The sequence below is a fragment of the Helianthus annuus genome, chromosome 4 (assembly GCF_002127325.2).
Source record: "Helianthus annuus cultivar XRQ/B chromosome 4, HanXRQr2.0-SUNRISE, whole genome shotgun sequence".
NCBI lineage: Eukaryota > Viridiplantae > Streptophyta > Magnoliopsida > Asterales > Asteraceae > Helianthus > Helianthus annuus.
The window spans coordinates 13661797-13683583 of NC_035436.2; the positions used below are offsets into that span (position 1 = coordinate 13661797).

Consider the following 21787-nt stretch of genomic DNA (forward strand, 5'->3'; position numbering starts at 1 on the left):
GCATTAATAACTTAATTCATTATCTTTCAATAATCCGACCCTTTAGGATTGTATCCTTGCTGACTCAAACTACTGGGTTGAGGGTAACGTCGCCTTCAAAAGAGGGGCCTACTACAATAACTAAGATAATCTCTTAAACAAGTGCAAAAGTGCGAAAATAATCAAAGGTTATACTAATACACGTGTCGGATCCAAGTGATTCATCTTGTCTATCTGTTTTTATTTTATTTTATTTTTCAGCATTTAGTTAGTTTTTACTTTTCTTAGTTTAAAACATTTTTTCTAACCTTTTTGATTTGATTAGACGTTGAGGATAAACCGGTATTAAAAGCTCTTGTGTCCTTGGACGACCTCGGTATCTTACCAACACTATACTACGTCCACGATGGGTGCACTTGCCCATATGTGTGTTTAGTGTTAGTGAATATCGTGTTTTATAAATTTAAAACTTGGCTAAAAGTGTAAAAAGGGCTTAAATACTCATCAAAAATTATATTACACTACACACGCATCAAGTTTTTGGCGCCGCTGCCGGGGACACAAGGATTTTAAGAAAGCTTAAAATCGACGGCCTAATCAGTTTTTCAAAACCTTTTCAAAACGCGCGCATTTTTCTGCATTTTAGTTTAGTTTTGGATTTACAGTAGCCTGAACACGGGGTCGTGCTCGCTGAACACGCCCCCGTGCTGCATATTTTTAGAGTAGATACCCAGATACAGAGTCTGACCACGGGGCCGTGTTCACTCAACACGCCCCCGTGCTCAACAAGACCAGTAAATTTAATTAAAACGCCCAGATACAGTCCCTGAACACGGGGCCGTGTTCGCTCAACACGGGGCCGTGTCCAGCTTCTGTTTCCGTCTTATTTTTGTTTTCTGGTCCCGAGACTCAGTTGTGGTCTGTTGAGTGATTCTTATGGATCAATACTCGAGAGGTTACAACTACACCTATGATGAGGATGATTATAGGGTAATTATTGCACTAATTGTCGTAATGCACGCTCGGTTCAATATAATACTTCATATCAACCATCCAATTCATACAACCATTATGAGGAGCCCAGGTACGAGCCATCAACTTCATACACATCCTATGAAGACCAAAGGTATGAACATCCTCCCTCATACTCATATTTTGATGAACCAAGGTATGAGCCTTCATACTCATACTTTGAAGATTCAAGGTATGAGCCACCACCTTCATATTCTTATTATGAGGAACCATGGCGTGAACAACCCACCTCATATGAGTACTATGAAGAACAAAGTTTCGACCCTTATCCACCATACACTTACAATGAAGAACAATGGTATGAACCATCTACTTCATATGAGTACTATGAGGAACCAAGGATCGAACAACCGGATTCAAGCTTTGAGGATCCGAATTCTTTCAATCTCACCGAAGTAACTAATAGGATAATAGAACAACTTAAAACTATCGAACGATATATAAAAGAATCTCGCGCAAGGGAAGAGGAATCCCGCGCAAGAGAAGAGTTAAAAGACGATAATAACGTAGAGATAGTTGAAAGTGTAAAAATGGAAGAACAAAAAAGTGAAAAACCGATACATGAGTTAAACAATGAAAATGGTGAGTCCGATAATGTTAAAATTCAAGAAGAGTCTAATTTTGAAGAAATTAACCTCTTGTCACCTACTTTCGAAAATCATTGTTTAATAACCCCTCATGCTAAGTTTTTAAAAGAGTTAAACACTAATGCTAAAATCAAAGACCTAGTAAGTGTTAAGTTAACTAATGATCAAACCTCACTAATAAAAGAAGATCCTTTTGAAATTAACATTACACCGGTTCCATGTTTCTTTCAAAATTCGTTTATTAGTAATATCACTATTGATAAAGATCTTTGTGTTAACATAATGCCTAACTACATTTTTGAAAAGTTAAGTGTTAGTGATTTTACTCCACTTCAAATACCCATTTTTCTATCCGACCGGAAAGTAATGAAATCAATCGGTGTAGTTGAAGATGTTTTGGTTCAAACAAATCAAATGGTAATCCCAACCGACTTCGTCATCTTAGATGATGCCCCCCTAGTCTTGGGAAAACCTTTTGTACAAACTCATAAAGCTTTGAAAAACCGGAAATTCAACAATCTACCTCTTCAATTAGGGGCATTCAAAAGGAGCATAGATCTTGAGCGCTCAATGAAATATCCTTTTGGCAACAATGACCCCCTAATTGAAGATGAAGCTGAACCACCCGATGCAACCAACGATGAAGACCACTTTGTCGAGGAAGAGATAGCCATAGAACAAACCTTTAAGGTTCTTGATTTAGATGAGCCACAAAATAAGGTATCTCCTAAAGACCCACCCATTGAGCTCAAGGAACTTCCTAAAGGTTTGGAATATGCTTTTCTAGGCAAAGATGGTAGTTTACCTGTAATTATTTCGTCTAAATTAAGTAGTATAGAAAAAGAAAAATTAGTTAACCTACTTAAAAAACACAAAAATGCGATCGCTTGGAAGCTTGTAGATATTAAAGGAATAAGCCCTTCCATGTGCACACACAAAATTTTAATGAATGATGACTACAAAACGGTAATTCAACCACAACGGAGAGTGAACCCCAATGTTCAAGAAGTGGTTAAGAATGAAGTCATCAAACTACTCGACGCCGGACTAATCTACCCTATCTCCGATAACCCGTGGGTAAGTCCCGTCCAAGTAGTCCCAAAGAAAGGAGGTATGACGGTGATAACTAACGAGAAAAATGAATTAATACCAACAAGAACCGTCACAGGATGGAGAGTCTGTATAGATTATAGGAGATTAAATGAAGCAACTAGGAAGGACCACTTTCCTTTACCCTTCATTGATCAAATGTTAGAAAGATTATCCGGTCATAAATTTTATTGTTTCTTAGATGGTTTTTCAGGTTACTTTCAAATACCGATAGCACCGGAAGACCAAGAGAAAACAACTTTCACATGTCCCTACGGAACTTTTGCATATCGACGCATGCCATTCGGTCTATGTAATGCGCCTGCAACATTCCAACGTTGTATGGTCGCCATTTTCCATGATATGATCGAAAAGACAATGGAAGTCTTCATGGATGACTTTTCCATCTTCGGAGACTCATATGACCAATGCCTCGATAATCTTGAACGAATGCTATCCCGATGTGAGGAAACTAACCTCGCCCTTAACTGGGAAAAATGCCATTTCATGGTAACAGAGGGAATAGTACTCGGTCACAAAATCTCAAGCGAAGGAATGGAAGTTGATCGAGCAAAAATAGAGACTATTTCTCGATTACCTCCTCCATCCTCCGTGCGAGCAATCAGAAGTTTCCTAGGGCATGCCGGATTCTATAGAAGGTTTATCAAGGACTTTTCAAAAATTTCAAGACCTCTAACAAAATTGCTTGAAAAAGATGCACCCTTCATCTTTGACAAGGAATGCAATCAAGCATTTCTAACCCTCAAGGAAATGCTAGTCAATGCACCTATCATGATAGCGCCAGATTGGAAATTTCCTTTCGAAATCATGTGCGATGCAAGCGACTTTGCTGTTGGAGCAGTCTTGGGACAAAGAAAAGAAAAACATTTCCACCCAATTTATTATGCTAGTAAAACTCTTAATGATGCGCAGGAAAATTATACAACTACAGAAAAAGAATTACTAGCGGTGGTATTTGCTTTTGATAAATTTCGTTCTTATCTTGTTCTTTCTAAAACAGTAGTTTATACAGACCATGCAGCCATCAGGTACCTCTTAAAGAAGCAAGACGCAAAACCCCGTTTGATAAGGTGGATTCTACTCCTCCAGGAATTCGACATTGAAATCAAAGACAAAAGAGGAGCAGAAAACACTGCTGCAGATCATCTCTCACGCTTAGAAGACCCAGCTTTGGAGACAACCAGAGACGAGCAAATCAACGAGAAATTTCCCACGGAATCCTTGGAAATGATGGAAAGTAGACAAGAACCATGGTACGCCGACTACGCTAATTTCTTAGCTAGCGGTATAGTCACCAAAGGATGGCCACATCATCAAAGAAAAAAATTCTTTGCCGATGTAAAGCATTACTTTTGGGAAGACCCCTATCTTTTCAAAATGTGTGCCGACCAGCTCATCCGAAGGTGTGTCCATGGTAATGAAGCGCGAAGAATACTCCGTCATTGTCATGAAGGTCCATACGGAGGACATCATGGTGCCACAAGTACCGCACGAAAGGTATTTGACTCGGGATTTTACTGGCCAACCATTTACAAGGATTCACAAAACCTTGTAAAGACATGTGATGCCTGCCAAAGATCAGGTAATATTTCTTCCAAAAACGAAATGCCTCAAAATGGCATTCTCGTCTGTGAAATCTTTGATGTGTGGGGGCTCGATTTCATGGGACCTTTCCCACCTTCAAAGGGAAACAAATATATACTTGTGGCGGTCGATTACTTGTCTAAATGGGCGGAGGCCGAGGCTCTTCCAACAAATGATGGAAGAGTAGTGGTAAAATTTCTGAAAAAGTTGTTCTCTCGTTTCGGGACACCAAAGGCTTTAATAAGTGATAGAGGTACCCATTTTTGCAATTATCAACTCGAAAAAATATTAACAAGGTATGGGGTCTATCACCGGGTCTCAACAACATATCATCCTCAAACAAATGGGCAAGCCGAAGTGACTAATCGAGGTTTAAAACGAATACTTGAGAAAACCGTAGGAATAAATAAAAAAGAATGGGCCGACAAATTAGACGACGCTTTATGGGCTTTTCGAACTGCTTATAAAACTACTATAGGCACAACCCCATATAAACTCGTTTATGGAAAAAGTTGCCATTTGCCAGTAGAAATCGCTCACAAAGCCTACTGGGCAATAAAAAACGTAAACTTAGATTTAGAAATTTCCGGTAAAAATCGATTTTGTCAAATAAACGAATTAGACGAACTTAGGAATTATGCATATTCTAACTCCGAAATTTATAAAGAAAGAATGAAGAATTTGCATGATAAATATATTAAGTCTAATGAATTTCGGGTTGGAGACCAAGTTCTATTGTTTAATTCACGACTTCGATTATTTCCTGGTAAGTTAAAATCTAGGTGGTCAGGACCTTTTTCCGTCACCCATGTTTTTCCACACGGTGCAGTAGAAATTAAAACTCGAAATGGGACACCATTTAAAGTCAATGGCCAACGGCTGAAACTCTACCGAGGATCCATTGAGGATGAGGAAGAGGAGATCTCACTTCAGACGGTTGACGAATAAATTCATACCCGACGTGTTACAGGTAAGTGTACGTGGCCGTGTCCGCTGGACACGGGGCCGTGTCGAGGCGACTGTCGGGATAAATCCCTCTTTTCCTATCAGTTACACCATTCCACACGCCCCGTTTCGCCGAAAACTCTCTGGTTAGAGGCGATTTTCTGCAGATTTTCAACGTCACCACCGAACCTAACAACGTCAAGGTATGATTCTATCCTTCTTAGTAGTTAGATTAGTTACTTGCATGTAGTTAAAACATCAAAAATTGGGGAAAAATCTAGGGTTCTTCATGTTCATCCGGATCGAACTCAAAATTTTTGATGAAAATTGTTAGTAGTAGTTTAGAATAGAGTAGTAGAAAGTAAATAGACATGTATTGTTGATAGATTCGTCCGATTTCCAACTAAAAACCCAAACCCTTGTTCTTGAACCGAAAAACACGAAATTGAAAGGGCAAACGGTTTGTTTTGGGAAAAATGACACTTAGGGTTTCATTTTCGGGGGAAACCGCTGCTATTAGGCTAAAAATTTTCAGGTTTTCGAAACCAGGACGAAAAATGAAAATTTTGTGTTACAGACGCCTGGACACGGGGCCGTGTCCGCTGAACACGGGGCCGTGTCCAGCCCACTGTTTGCAGTTTTCAATCCAAATTTCCTTGTTTCGCACTAACTTTTGCTGTATTCTTTTCAGATGTCTAAATTCACACGGTTTAACGCAAACGAACTTGACGCTAGGGCACGCTACGAGGTCCTACAAACAAGACCCGAAGAATACCCAAGGCGGGCATGTACTGATTTGCTAACCATGGTGAACCAACTGGACCGCTTCAACAACATTGTGAGGGGTCCACTGCACGTCGCATTGACTGCCCGACTTCGGTCGGTCCATCAATGCACGATGGAGTTCTATAGCACCTTCATTTTCAATTCGAGATTGGAGTCGTTTGACCACGAGGCGGTCGAATTTCGATGTGGAGGGACAACCTATAGAACCTCCATGGCACAGTTTGGATCCATCATTGGGCTGTACAAAGATGAAGAAGCGGGGAATGAAGAGAATACCGGGGGATTACGAGACTTGTATGCAACTGAACGCCAAGCCGCATGGGCTCAAATCGGTGATGGAATCTACAACCCAAGCAGCACAAAGAGCACCAAACTAAGGGACCCGTTATACCGCTACATCCATAGGCTCCTCACATACTCGCTGAACCAACGCCATGACAGTAGTGGTGTTGTTGGGTTGAAAGATTTGGTTGTCCTTCACTGCATCCACAACCAGAAGCCTCTCGATGTTCCTTACCTCCTACTGCGAAACATGCACTTGAACCGCCTTGCCTCTGCTCCTACACCAATCTTCTTCGGGGGATGGGTGTACCGTCTTTTCAAGCACTTCACGAATATCCCAAAGTCCTTCGAAAGGAGTCCATGGTCGGGACGGGTCGATTATCATATTTGCCGAGCCATGAACTTGCTTTATGAAGCGGAGGACGGGACGGTGAGCTTTCAGAGGACGCAAGGCTACGCATGGAACCCACAGGAGGCCCTAGTTCTTCATGCACCACCTCCACATTTTCAATACCCACCCCAAGGCGATCCGGGTCAATCCTCCTCTCAAGGAGGCGGTTTTCCTAACTTTCAAAGTTTACATGATCTTTTGCAGGAAAACCTTATGTGCACCAGGAACACCTACAACCTCGCCAACAACACACACCTCCGGGTTGGAGCTATCGAACGCAGCGTCAACGATATACAAGATGATATCGGTAGCATCCGGGAGTACATGGCGAGGCAGGGGGCGGAGGTGAGGATAGTGATGAAGACATGGAGTAGGAGGCTGGGAGGAACAAGGGGCTGGCTGGTGATGAGCCCACAGGTTTGATTGCCCTTCTTATCCATCAAACAATTCATGGCCTGCGTGCCATTTGTCGAACAATTTACTTTCCTTAACTACTTTTTATCTTTTTTTTGTTTTTACTTTATGTTTGGATAATGCTTGACAATGGTAAATTAGGATGGTTTGTGCTTGGTTGGATGGTATTGAATAATTAAACAGGTGCAATGCAAGGGTTAGAGTGCTAAACATTAGCACTTGCAGCCCTAGGATGGATGAAACCGGGAGACAAAACCTATTTTCTGGCTAACAGACTGTCCACACGGGGACGTGTCCAGCCGACACGCCCCCGTGTCCATCTCCCAGTTCTGCTGTTTGGCTACTGACCTGCAAATTTTTGCCAGACACGTGGCCGTGTTCACCAAACACGCCCCCGTGTTCACCTTCTGTAAGTTTTTCGTTACTGGCAGTTCACCACGGGGCCGTGTCCAATGGACACGGGGCCGTGTCCAGAGTGCCAGTAACACAAATCTTTGTTTTTAAACACACTTTTACACATTCTAATCAACCAAAAACTTTATTTTTGGACACATTGAGGACAATGTGTAATTTAAGTATGGGGGGGATGCTAAAACCTTGAAATTTTGCAAAATCCTAAACACAAGCCTTACACAAAACTCTATTGGAACCGCTAAACACCCCAATTTTTTTCAAAAACTTTTTCATTTTTTTTTATTTACTTGTCTTAGTTTAAGTTGGGAATAACAAGTTCTAAAAAGGTTAAATTTTTACAAGTTTACAACCGATAGCGTCGTGATAAAAAGAACTAACATAAGAAAATTATGAAACGGTATAACAAGTCTAGTTAAAAATTCGATTATATATGCTTGGTCACATTAAAAACCCATTCCCACAAAAGTGAGTTTTTGAGCCTTTATTGAGCATAAAAATACACATATTTAGATTAAATGCTCATTTTTCGTTTCTTGTGAGAATAGCCGCTCGGTCTTTACAGATCTAGAACTTGCCACGACGATACATTCCCGGTCCTTACCAACTTAAACCCAAGTAAGTAAATGATGGAGGCATTAGGACTAACTATTTTTCTTTCAAAACCATTATTTTTCATTTTTTTTCCTACCCAAAATCCCCCTAGAAAACCCCTTTGAGTCTAAACCTTTCATTTCATTACCCCAAAACAATTTTTACCCACCAAAAACCTTTTTCATTTTTCACCTTTATTTTAGTAACAAGCTCGGTTTTTCGTAAACGTGCCCTTTTATGTGACGATAAAAAAAAAATGATGATGAAGTCAAAAACAAACAAAAGCTACAAAAGCTTGTTTGGAGAAATACTTCAAAAATAATAAGTCACTAAAAACAAGGTATTTTACGAAAACCGACACTTGTTACGATTTTCGCCCTTTTTACTAACCACTAACCAACCACCCACCTTTAAACCCAAGCCTTCACCCCAAAAGTCCTCTTGATATTTACAAAGGTAAAAAGTTAAAAAGGAGGAGGATTGATTGCTTGGCAAGCCTATGGAAGACGTAAGTTCCGTGCCGCTCTCGAGTGATTCACTTAAATATACACCTTCGGCCGAGTGTTGAGTGATCTCCCGTGAGGTATGTGAACTTGTATATAAATGGAATTTTAATAAGGCATGTTATGCCCAAATAAGTAGTTTATCTTATGAAAAGTTCAAAATAAATCATAACGAATAGGATTGTAAATAAATAAAAATAAAACCTATAAAAACCTTGGATTCCCGACACTCTAGGGCAAGCTAAAAAAAAAAACTTCTCCTCTACCTATTCCATTTAGGAGTGTAAGCCACATTAAAAGAGTTTTGCTTGAGGACAAGCAAAAGTTCAAGTGTGGGGGTATTTGATGTGTGTAAAATGCAACATATAAAACACATCAATTAAGGCATAAAACTAACCCTTTTTAAGTACTAATGTTGGAAAAAGAATGTTTTTGTCTTCCTTTTGTATTTTCAGGATGAAATGAGCTCAAAATCACAAAAGAAGCAAAAAGACTACTAATTCTACCATAAATACAAGAAAAGGAACAAAAGTGGACTACCCGGACCCTCAACGGCACCTCCCAAGGCAAAGAGAAGGAAACAGAGTCTGAACACGCCCCGTGTCCAGCGAACACGGGGGCGTGCCCAGGAAGCAGCAGAAAAGACAAACCAGTAGAAGCTTCCATTGCTCACCACGGGGCCGTGTCCAGCGAGCACGGGGGCGTGGTGAAAGTACAGCAGACGCATTAATTGTAATTCGCAATTACAATTAATGAAGAGAGAGAATGTCAGACGGGCACGGGGCCGTGTCCAGCGGACACGGGGCCGTGTCCAGCGTTCTGTTCAGCCTATAAATAGAGGAGCTTGGTTTCATTCTCTCTCATCCCTTGGCACACCACCTCTCTCACACTTCATCCACCACCCACCACCACCATAACACCATCATCGACCACCATCATCCATTGTCCATCATAGAGTGTGTGAGTCGTCTCGGGATCCAAGATTGATCGTAAGAGTTCTTGACAATCAAGGCCATGGTTGCCTAAGTCTCTTACATCACTTGGTGAAGACAAGTGTTTAGTATAATACTTTTTTATTTTTAATCTTTTGCACTTTTTATTTGGTTTTGTATTAATGACTTTAATAACTAGTTACTTATGTTGAAGGTGATCTTTCCTTATCGTTTGTCCATGGTGTCTTGGCTTTATTTTACTGTCTATATAAAATAAAAGATTTTCACCATTCATATCTCCACGGTCTATATGGAGGTATGTTGGCTACCTGGTCGGGGGTTAAGGGAACGGTTTGGTAAGGGTCTTGCCCTTGTTCAGCGTTTAGAGGTCCTGCTTGGGACCTGGGTCAAATTTAGTAGGATCTCCTTCAATGCCCATAGGTATTGGATGGCGGGGATCCAAACTCTTTGACCCCCTCATAAGTTAACTACTATTAATACTATAACCCGGCTATTTAGGACTGTATCCCTGCTGACTCAGACTACTTAGCCGAGGGTAACGTCACCGCCAAAAGCGGGGCCTACCATAATTTGCATTAATAACTTAATTCATTATCTTTCAATAATCCGACCCTTTAGGATTGTATCCTTGCTGACTCAAACTATTGGGTTGAGGGTAACGTCGCCTTCAAAAGAGGGGCCTACTACAATAACTAAGATAATCTCTTAAACAAGTGCAAAAGTGCGAAAATAATCAAAGGTTATACTAATACACGTGTCGGATCCAAGTGATTCATCTTGTCTATCTGTTTTTATTTTATTTTATTTTTCAGCATTTAGTTAGTTTTTACTTTTCTTAGTTTAAAACATTTTTTCTAACCTTTTTGATTTGATTAGACGTTGAGGATAAACCGGTATTAAAAGCTCTTGTGTCCTTGGACGACCTCGGTATCTTACCAACACTATACTACGTCCACGATGGGTGCACTTGCCCATATGTGTGTTTAGTGTTAGTGAATATCGTGTTTTATAAATTTAAAACTTGGCTAAAAGTGTAAAAAGGGCTTAAATACTCATCAAAAATTATATTACACTACACACGCATCAATTATCAATACCATATAAATAGTACAGTAACCGAATCGCCTAAACTAGGAGCAATATTCACCATAACAATATACAATCGTTTCCTAATATATACATATGCTATTACACCCCCGCAGTCGAAACGTTGGGAGGCCGAATGCTTAGACTGGATCTGAAATCATCAAATAGGACATGAGGGAGGCCTTTGGTGAATATATCAGCGATCTGATGTCGAGATGGCACATGAAGGACTCTAATGTGACCGCGTTGAACCTGTTCGCGAACAAAGTGTATATCCAGCTCTATATGCTTAGTTCGCTCGTGCTGAACTGGATTACCTGAGAGATATATGGCACTCACATTGTCCCAGTAAACAAGAGTCGCACGAGACAACGGATGATGCAATTCGAGGAGAAGATTCCGAAGCCAGCAAATATCTGCAACAACATTGGTGACGCCCCGATACTCGGCTTCAGCGCTGGAGCGAGAGATTGTAGATTGGCATTTAGAGGACCAGGAGATTAGATTGTCACCCAAATACACACAATACCCTGACGTGGACCGACGAGTGTCCGGGCATCCAACCGAATCCGCATCCGTATAGGCTACCAAAGAAAGGTCTCGAGCCGGACCGAGATGAAGACCATAGTCGGAAGTCCCTTGGATGTATCGAATGATGCGCTTTAACGCATTCCAATGGGCAACACGAGGAGAATGCATGTGCATGCACACTTGCTGAACCGCGTATGATATATCAGGCCAAGTGAATGTCAGATACTGTAGTGCCCCGGCTAGACTCCGATAGGCAGTAGGATCATCATGTAAGGCATCGGAGTCTGCGAATAGTTTTGTCTGTGTGTCAACTGGAGTGGCGACTGGCTTACAAGAGTCCATAGAAGCACGATGAATAATATCCCGAACATAAGCCTCCTGAGAGAGAAACATGTGGTTGCCATCCCGTTTAACCTGAATACCCAAAAAATAAGACAGAGGCCCCAAATCCTTCATGGCAAATTCGCCAGATAGAGCAGACATAAGCCGATGTCTCAGTGCATCCGAGGAATTAGTGAGAATGATATCGTCAACGTATATAAGAAGATACGCCACATCCCGGCCATGCTGATAGACAAACAGTGAGTTGTCAGACTTACTTTGGTGGAATCCCTAAAGAGTGACAAAGTCAGTGAATCGCTGGTACCAAGCCCTGGGTGCCTGTTTGAGACCGTATAGTGATTTCTTTAGTCGACACACATGATTTGGGTAATCCTTATGATGAAACCCCATGGGTTGGTACATGTAGACAGATTCCTCCAAGGTTCCATGTAGAAATGCATTGGTTACATCGAGCTGATGAATCTGCCAGGACCTGGCTAATGCCAGAGAGAGAACCAGTCGAATAGTAGCCGGTTTGACTACCGGACTAAAAGTCTCACCACAATCGATGCCTGCTTGCTGGTTTCGACCATCACAAACCAACCTGGCTTTATACCGCTCCAAACTACCGTCAGACCTGTACTTGTGCTTGAAGAGCCACATACTACGAATTATGTTCATATTGGGTTGTCTGGGTACAAGTTCCCAGGTCTTGTTTTTAATAAGTGCACTAAATTCGTTAGCCATGGCAGTATACCACTCCGGAGTGGCTAAGGCAACCCGAGGGTTTTGGGGAACAGGGACAACGGTAGAGGTATGCAAATTAAAGACTTGTTTGGGTTTAGTGATGCCACTCATAGACCTCGTGTGGATGGTGCGAGGCATAGGTGGAGGTGGTTGGGACGGTTGGGAAGGAATAGGTGAGGAGGGGTTAGGTTGGGTTGTGTCATGGTCTAGTGGTGTGGATGCGGACTGATGAGGGGTGGAGGTAGATGGGTTAGCTAGGTTGGGCTGTTGGGCCGAAGGAGAAGGGAAGAGGGGATGGGCTGAGGAGTCAGTTAGGCTGGAAGAAGGCCGAGGAGGAATGGGCTGAGGGGACGGCTGATGGGCTGAACGGTTGTGTGGGCCGGAGGTAGGGTGGGTTATGGGAGTGGAGATGTTTGTATGTGGGCTAGGTGAGGAGGTGGTAGATGTTGGTGTAGGGCCGAGAGGTGTTTGGGAGGTAGTAGAGTCCCAAAACAGTGGGTGGATATTAGAGTGTAAGAAATCATAGGAAGGTGGGGGTGTCGGGGATTGAATTTGGTATGGGAAGATGGACTCTTCGAAATGGACATGGCGAGAAATAATTATTTGATGTGTGGAGAGATCGAGACACTTGTAACCGCGGTGGTTGGGAGGATAGCCGAGGAAAACACAAGGCTTGGAACGAAATGTGAGACGATTTATGGTGGTGGGTGGCGTGAGAGGGTAGCAAAGACAGCCAAGTACGCGTAGGTGATCATACTCGGGAGTACAGCGGTATAGCAAGGACTTGGGGGAACGAAAGTTTTGATTTTTGCTAGGGAGAATATTTAAAAGATAGGTGACGGTTTCAAGAACATGGTGCCAGAAATTTGGGGGGAGGGATGCTTGGGCCAAGAGGGTACGAATCATGTTATTTATAGTGCGAATCTTTCGTTCGGCTTTGCCATTTTGAGAGGAGGTATATGGGCACGAAAAACGAAATTGCATGCCATTGTGATTACAAAAATTGTAGAATTGTTGGTTCGCGTATTCTTTACCGTTATCACACTGAAATTGTTTAATTTTGCGTTCAAACTAAGTGTGTATAAGGTTGTGAAATTTGGCAAATATGTCAAAAACTTGTGATTTATTTGAGATGGGAAAGGTCCACAAGAAGTTAGAGAAATCATCCAAAAATAGGATGTAGTAACGATGGCCCGCATTGCTAAGGACCGGGGAGGTCCAAAGGTCACTGTGAATAATATCAAACGGTAAATGGGTACAATTAGGAGAATCATAAAATGGTAATTTAATACTTTTCCCAAAAAATGCAAGGTTCACAATGGTTTTTATTCAGTTTGCCACAATTAATAAAACAAGAAACTTTTAACGAATGCAATAAATTATTGCCGGGATGTCCCAAGCGTTGGTGCCAACGATCTTCAGAAACAGCAACAAATGTAGAAGGATGATTGTGGTTGAGCGGTAGAGGTTGAGTAAGCGGGTAAAGATCGCCGGTACTATTGCATCGTAGGATAGGAGCCCGAGTTTTGAGATCCTTCACAAGAAAACCAAACGGGTCAAATTCAACAGATACTAAGTTATCAGTGGTAAGGCGACAGACAGATATTAGGTTTTTGATAATATTAGGGGCAAATAAGACATTGTTGAGTTTTAAAGGTGGAAAAGGTGGCGGTAAACTTGGTTGCCTTGTGCCGTTACGGGGATAGTCGTGCCATTGCCAACAATAATGTGTTTATTAGTGCATTTATTAAAAGCAGACGGGGAATATATACCTTGTTCATTAGCCGAGTGTGCCGTGGCGCCTGTGTCCATGACCCCATGATCCGGGGGGTTTAGTGCCATCGTGTAGAGAGCCTGCTCAATGTCTGTGGGAGTGTAACCCGTGTTGTAAACCTGATCAGGGCAGGACCCAAGGATGCCTTGCGAGTTGGGGTTACTAGGCCTGGAGGGGTAAGGACAAGGCGGTTAGGCCGAGGCTGGTGATGTATGGTCGTTTTGCAGCAGACCGGCCCATTGAGAGGCGACCCAACTGCGAGGAAAACCGATGTATGGGTGAGCTGGGTTGTAAGGTTGCTGAGGGTACCCTCGGCCACGGGAGGAGAAACCACGGCCCCGACCACGTCCACGACCTCGAGTCCGACCACGACCGCGATCGGAGGAGGCGTAGGAGGGGGTCAGTTGAGTGGAATTTTGTGCAGAAGCGTTCACAGTGGCAGCAAGGGCTGTGGCGGCAGACTGAGCGGCTCGAGTGGCATGTCTCTTTTTCTTAGTTTCTTCCATGGTCAGGCGAGAGCGGACTTCATTAAAGTCTGGTAACGGATCACGATTCTGAAGCACGGTAGATATCCCATCATATTGTTCGGTGAGGCCAGTTAGGATTTTGAGAACAAGCATACGATCATTAACCGGTGAGCCAACACTGTCAAGTTGATCGGCCAGGTGTTTGGCTTGCTGACAGTAGTCTGCCATCGATTGGAAATTCTCAAGACACAGGTTCGCAAATTCTTGACCTAGAAAAACTGCCCTGGTGTTCTTGTTGTCATTAAATTCGCTTTCAACCGAAGACCAGGCGGCATGAGCGGTCTGTCCGGGTTTGAGAATGGTATTAAGAAGATCAGGGGATATAGTGGCATAAATCCACTGGAGAACAAGTGCGTCCAGGCGGGACCATAAGGCTTCAGCAGCCGCCGCTGCAGTCTTGTCAGCGGCTGAAGTGTCTGAGGAAGAAGCTGCGGCTACGGGTTTTGGCGATAGATGATCCAGGACATCATAAATTTGGCAGTGGACCTTGAATAAGGTTTTCCAGGTTGTATAGTGCGTGGAGTCTTTTTCCAGAGTGATGGGAACATGGGCCTTGATATTTGAGACAGTGAGAGCGAGATGAAGCTTGGAATCCATGGTGAAGATGGACGAGAAAGAAGACAGAAATAAAGAAGAGGGGCTGCGGCACAGAGGGTGGCGGCAGGGAAGGGTGATTAGGTTAGGATCGTTTAGAAGGATGATACCATGATAGGTTGTAAATTTCCTTGCCATCTCATTATTATCAATACCATATAAATAGTACAGTAACCGAATCGCCTAAACTAGGAGCAATATTCACCATAACAATATACAATCGTTTCCTAATATATACATATGTTATTAAAAAGCCTGTGTCACATGTTGTTGTTTCAATATTGGTGCTTCTCCTTTTAAGAGCAAGTGCCATATGTTGTTCTTGAGATTGAAGTGCATTTGGATCAATCCTTTTTCTATATCCAAGAATTCTAAGACCTTTTAGTAAAGACATACTATGTGGAAGATGACTTACAAATGTATGCATGAGATTTAACTCTTCCAAACATTTTAAATCTCCTAGGTTCTTCGGTAATTTATCAAGCTTATAACACAAAGAAAGGTCAAGTTGTTTGAGATGTTTTAGCTTACAAACGCTACCTGGGAGATGTTTATCTTTTGAATTTGTTATATTTAGTTTTTCTAAACATTCCAGTTGACCAATGTCTTTAGGCAATTCCTCTATGCCACATCTTGTGAGGTTAAGAACTCCTAAATGTTATAAATTACAAATCCTTCCCAGGAGACTCTTGAGCATTGTACATTCCAAGAGATATTGATAAATGAGTTTATAAAGTTTTTCAATAAGATATTTCTTTGTGTTTTCTGACCATTGCGTTTTAGAATTAAGACATTTCTTTATGTTTTATGTCCATTGCTTTTTACGCAACTGGGTTTTCGAATTTTTTTTCAAAAATATAGTAATAGTATACTCGTTTTAAAGATTAAAAAACGCTCATTTTTTGTGCAATTTTTATAAAAAAAAATAATGTCGTACGAAAGAGTTATTAACGTTTAAAAAATGGGAGGAATTGGAGGAGAGAGAAACTATTGTCCTGGATTGACTAGAATGTCCCTACACAAACCCACCGCCTCTTTTTTTTTTCTTCAATTTCACTCATTCAATTTTAACCCTTTATTAAATTAATTGATACTCAATATCACTTCCTAGCCAAAAAAACTTCTTATTATATCCTGAACCCTCCTAATGAAAGATGACATATGTATCTGATTCAATTAAGGGTTTGATCAGATTTAAAACCACTATTTGACTTTCTTAGAAAAGTCAACATGTGGTAATGAACATCAAACCCGATCGGCGTCAGTTTTGTCGATTTCAAACATTTTACCAACTAAATAATAACAAAATTTCAAGAATCATACCGATTTAAATCAACAAAACCACCACAGTAATTTAAATATAATAAAAAAAAACTAACCTCAAAATAATCAAAGGTTGCCTTCGGTTTGTGAGTCTCAACGCTATGTTGAGGTTAAAATGTTAAATGGGGTGATGAATTTTGATCCAAACATCATTGCTCTTCCCTTTCTTATCACTTACCTGGAAATCATACCCACTAACTTCCAATGCTTATTAAAAAACAAGAAAATATTACGTGTAATCTATGTATTATATATTATAAAATATCTTAAAATACATACACTAACCACTTTTTTCTTATATAACACGTACTTTTTCTTTTATCAAGTTTGTGTTTTTATGTATCTACTGCATTTTTGTATGTTTGTACTTTTTCTTTTATCAACTTTGTATTTTTATGTATCTACTCCTTTTTTATGTGTTTCTTTATATAAAAAATATTTTTAGGTGTATATGTTTCAAGACGAACTTTTTCTTTTATCAAGTTTTTAGTTTTATGTATCTACTCCATTTTTATATGTATGTTTTATTTAAAAAAAAATGTTATGTGTATATGTTTCAAGATATTTATAATGATACAGTGGTTGGGTTAAATTTGCTTATGTATTTTATAGCTATATAAGGTATTTATTTTGTTTCTATACGGAAATTTTATTACATGATAATATTTTGAATAAACAATTCACCTTTGACCTTTACCTAACATGGTTTATTTATTCACTCAAATATGTCATTCCTTGAGCCACATAAACTGATTTGGAAATAATTGGACTATTGGACTATTGCAGAGTTTATAAATATTGATTTTAATATGTTTGGAGTATACATGGAACATTTATACTTGAAGCTTAAACTAAACTCCCATTTCATTCTGTAAACTATAATCAAGAGATAATTTCCATGAAATAGAAATCAAGAGATTAAACTAATAAACAAAGTATTTTAATACCTGTCGTTTGTTTATATCGGATTTCATTTTATCAAGTTTCGCATTTATAATTTTATGAATGGGTGCTTTTGATTATGACTTCTGTTATAGTGAAATGTCAACCCCCTAGTGATTTTTGTTATAGTGAAATGTAAACCTTAATGTGTTAGGCATTGTTGGATTAACTCAATCATATTTTTTTCTTTTCTGGGCAACGGAGACTAGGGCTGGCAATTCTGACACGAAAGCGATAACACGACACGAACCTACACGAAGTTATCATGTTTCGTGTTTGGCCTTAACAGGTTTCGTGTCTAAACAGGTTAAAACTCGTTAACCTGTTAAGACCCGTTAAGTACATGTTAATAATTAAAAATTAAAAAATATTATATGTGGGTGTGGACATGGGGTCATCAATCGTGGTACTCGAGATGAATTATACGCAAACACATGCAGTTCTTTTTCCGCAATCCAATCCCTAATTTTTAAATCTCTCTCACAAACACCACCATTCCCTATCCGGTTCACAGCTTCCCCAATTCGGCCGTGTTCGTGTCTTAACCAGGTCGTGTTTGTGTCTTAACAGGTCGTGTTCGTGTCTTAACCAGGTCATGTTTGTCTCTTAACAGGCAGTGTTTGTGTCTTAAACAGGTCGTATTATACGTTGGTAATTTTTTGCCTCTGAACAGATCGTTTCGTGTAACCTGTTTATTAACAGGTTCGTGTTCGTGTTTCCAAAATCTGACACGATAAGATTTCGTGTCGTGTTCGTGTTTATGTGTTTCGGGTTCGTGTCTTATCGTGTGCGTGTCTTAATAGATCAGGTTAACTCGTTATGCCAGCCCTAACAGAGACAGAACTTCATAAATTTTATAAATTTAGAAGGAACAAAGGATTTGAAACTTGCTTGGGATGTCCTGAAGTTAAGTCCACAAACCCAGGTACAATCAACATACAGGGTCGACTGGTCCTATACAAATAGAATAAACCCGGGGCACACAACTAAGCCCAATCACATTTTTACATTACTAAATCTCATGAAACATTCTAAAATATACACTAAAGCCCGTCTTTAAATAAGGCAATCGGCCCATTGCTAGATAGTGATATATCTTTGTAATCCAATCCACGTGCGGGCCTAGCGTACCATATCGGTATTCCAAGTAGAGGTGAGGTGCATATATCAGTATTTTCAATACCCGGTTACCGGCATGGCATTGATGGGAAAGTCGGGTATTGCTACACCCTATGGTCCAAAAAACCAAACCCTCTGTACCTAGTTCCAGGCTGGGTAAGGAATAGGTTCTTCAAAAACCGTCTAGAAACCTGATTTTGTGTATTTTGGGGGCTGTAACTTTTTTTGTTCCAAGTCTTTTTTTTTTTTTTTTTTTTTTTTTTGCAACAAAACCATAAAAAAAAGAAGTATGATAACAAATTATATATTTACTATATCTTATAATGAAAGGTCGGTGATGATTGTGATACAAAGTCAAAGGTGATTTTATTTTATGGGCTTAGTGTTGAGCAAGAAAGCATGATTAAATATGGGGCTTTTTTTTGGCCTGCCTTTTCGTGACACACATGACATATAAAATGGTTTTTGGTTTTGCTGACTTAGTAAGTTAGTACGTTCTTAGATTGGATACGTTGAAACACGTGTTTTCATACGATTAACGTATCACATAACGTGCCGCCAGCTATAAACAACTAAGACGTTGCCGCCGCAACGCGCGGCTATGGCAACAATCTAGTATATATTAAAACAAAAGGTCGGTGGCCATCACATCAAAAAGCCACCGCCTTTGTTTATACATAAGAGTGTTTTCACAAAAACATAATCAAATTGGTATAGTGCCTCAGTGGTTTCTGTGTCATTTGGAAATGTAGAGGTCAACGGTTCGATCCTCACATTTGGATTTTCTTTTCTCAAACAGTGTTTTAATTTTATGGGTAGATGCTCACATTTGATTCTATTTTTTTTCTTAAAGACATACTCACATTTGACTCTAGAGTTACTAAACTAATTATTTACACATAATTTCAGTATTATTTATTTAATATATTAAAAAAACAAAGGTTGGTCTCTGCACTTTTGAACTTGACATCGTTACTTCTTATTTTTTAAGTAAGTAATATATTCACCTCTAACTTGACACCATAACGTGCGACACATTATTATACTTTTTTTATCTATGTCTAACCACATTAATGTCTAAATTATTTTTAATACTTTACATCGCTATCTAAATTACTTTTATGATTCTACAACGCAACGAATGAGACATGCTCTTTTTTATCTATGTCTAATGACGTTAATGTCACAAACGTGTAATGTAATGTCATCTGCAGACGCCACACATAACGTCATCATTGTAGCCGCAACGCTTATATTACACCGAGTTAGATCAAATACGTTAAAACACACGTTTTTATATGGTTAACGCATCATATAACGTGTCGCCGTCTATAAATAGCTAAGACTTCGCCGCCGCAACGCGCGGCTATGGCAACAATCTAGTAAACATAAAAGTTCACACACAGTAGAAACTTAAAGTATTACAAAGATATAAAATAAAAAAAACTTAAAAACATAGATTTATATATTGGGCATTTTAATACTTGGTTTGGGTATAGAAAAAAACCGTGTTCGTGTATAGAACTAGTTCTAGCTTCGGGATAAAGTGGTAATAGTCCCGGTTCCGGGTATGGAGGTCCAAATGTATACTCTATGTGTATCCTACGGGTAGGTTCGCTTCTAGAACTGTGTAAGACCCTAATACGTATTTGACTATAAGTCGCAGCGGAAGTTCAAGTCATAAACTTTCTTTCATTATAAACACCTTAACTTATTTAAAAATTTACTTTAACATAACTCTTTCACATAAATCCATCATTCGACTTATTTACTAAGTAAAAACATAGCTTATGTTTACTACATTATATACATCAACATTCCCGTACAATCTCACTAGTGACTCGATCCTCGATCTCTGTTCCTTGATGATCCTCATGACTCGTACTACCTGCGCTCACCACATTAAATTCATAACATTAGTACGCATTATAAACATACAAGATTTATTCACGTTTACTTTTGTTCCGTTAATTCTTTACATCCCAGCTTTCCATCTGATCGTACATTCCGTGGTGAGACTTTCTCATTGTACCTGCGTTACACTTCGTTCACAAGGCACACTATTATTATCGTCAATACTCAATTTCATTGAATACATGCGTATATACTTTCATACATACTTACATATGTGCATCCGTTCACACATAACTACTTACAAACCTACGTACCTACATTCATACGTACGTTCCTACATACGTGCATACCTACATACATACATGCATACATGTCTACATACATACCTATTACATGCCTTCTCACAACCCTACATACGTGCACACACTTTCGTACATACTCACTTGGATATATATATACACATACACATACTACCTACATACACACCTACATACATACATACATACATACATTCATTCATACATACCACTTATATTCACACATACATACATACATACCTTCATACGTATCTACTTAAGGAAATTCTTAACTTAGAATCCCACATTTAGGTACCATATTACTACATATTCTTTAGGATCCCACATTTAGGTACCATATTACTACATATTCTTTAGGATCCCACCTTTGGGTACCATATTACTACATATTCTTTAGGATCCCACCTTTGGGTACCATATTACTACATATTCTTTAGGATCCCACCTTTGGGTACCATATTACTACATATTCTTTAGGATCCCACCTTTGGGTACCATATTACTACATATTCTTTAGGATCCCACCTTTGGGTACCATATTACTACATATTCTTTAGGATCCCACCTTTGGGTACCATATTACTACATATTCTTTAGGATCCCACCTTTGGGTACCATATTACTACATATTCTTTAGGATCCCACCTTTGGGTACCATATTACTACATATTCTTTAGGATCCCACCTTTAGGCCCCCTACCCGTCGGCGACGCCCTCTAGTTTTTGCAGTTTTCTGCAGGTTCGTTTCGTCGTCCGTACGCACTAAAACGCACGTAACTTTTGAACCGTTTACCCGTTTGACCTCCCGTTTCTTCCTACATGCTTGTAAATTCACATTCTATGATATGAACTTAAAATCTTACCTCCGGATTACGGAAATCCTTAACTTACATACATTCGACTTAACTATTTTCTAACTATTTGACCCGTTAAGGGTATTCGCGCATTAATTGGTCTATGACTGACCAAACCATCATCCCCACTTCCATACTTGTCCAAAACATTACTCTAATCGAATAACTTGCTTCTAAACCACTTTTAAGTTCGTTTACCCCAAAATACTCATCATGGGCATTTTGGT

General features: G+C 39.9%; 3 protein-coding genes across 3 annotated transcripts in view; 1 reads left to right on the plus strand and 2 right to left on the minus strand.

Moving 5' to 3' along the window:
* Positions 1-4821, plus strand: part of LOC118491431 — a 132419-nt gene extending 127598 nt beyond the window's left edge. Inside the window, exons 5-6 of the mRNA XM_035989220.1 lie at positions 2890-3758; positions 4771-4821. Of these exons, the coding sequence (XP_035845113.1) occupies positions 2890-3758; positions 4771-4821 (920 nt within the window). The remainder of the gene's footprint in view (positions 1-2889; positions 3759-4770) is intronic.
* Positions 4822-10759: 5938 nt separating this feature from the next.
* LOC110932959 (uncharacterized mitochondrial protein AtMg00810-like) lies at positions 10760-11671 on the minus strand. Its single transcript, XM_022176207.1, has one exon. The coding sequence runs from the start codon at positions 11669-11671 to the stop codon at positions 10760-10762; it is 912 nt and encodes a 303-aa protein (XP_022031899.1).
* A 2550-nt stretch (positions 11672-14221) lies between these two features.
* On the minus strand, positions 14222-15154 carry LOC110932957. The gene has a single exon (XM_022176206.1). The coding sequence runs from the start codon at positions 15152-15154 to the stop codon at positions 14222-14224; it is 933 nt and encodes a 310-aa protein (XP_022031898.1).
* Between the last annotated feature and the right edge of the window lie 6633 nt (positions 15155-21787).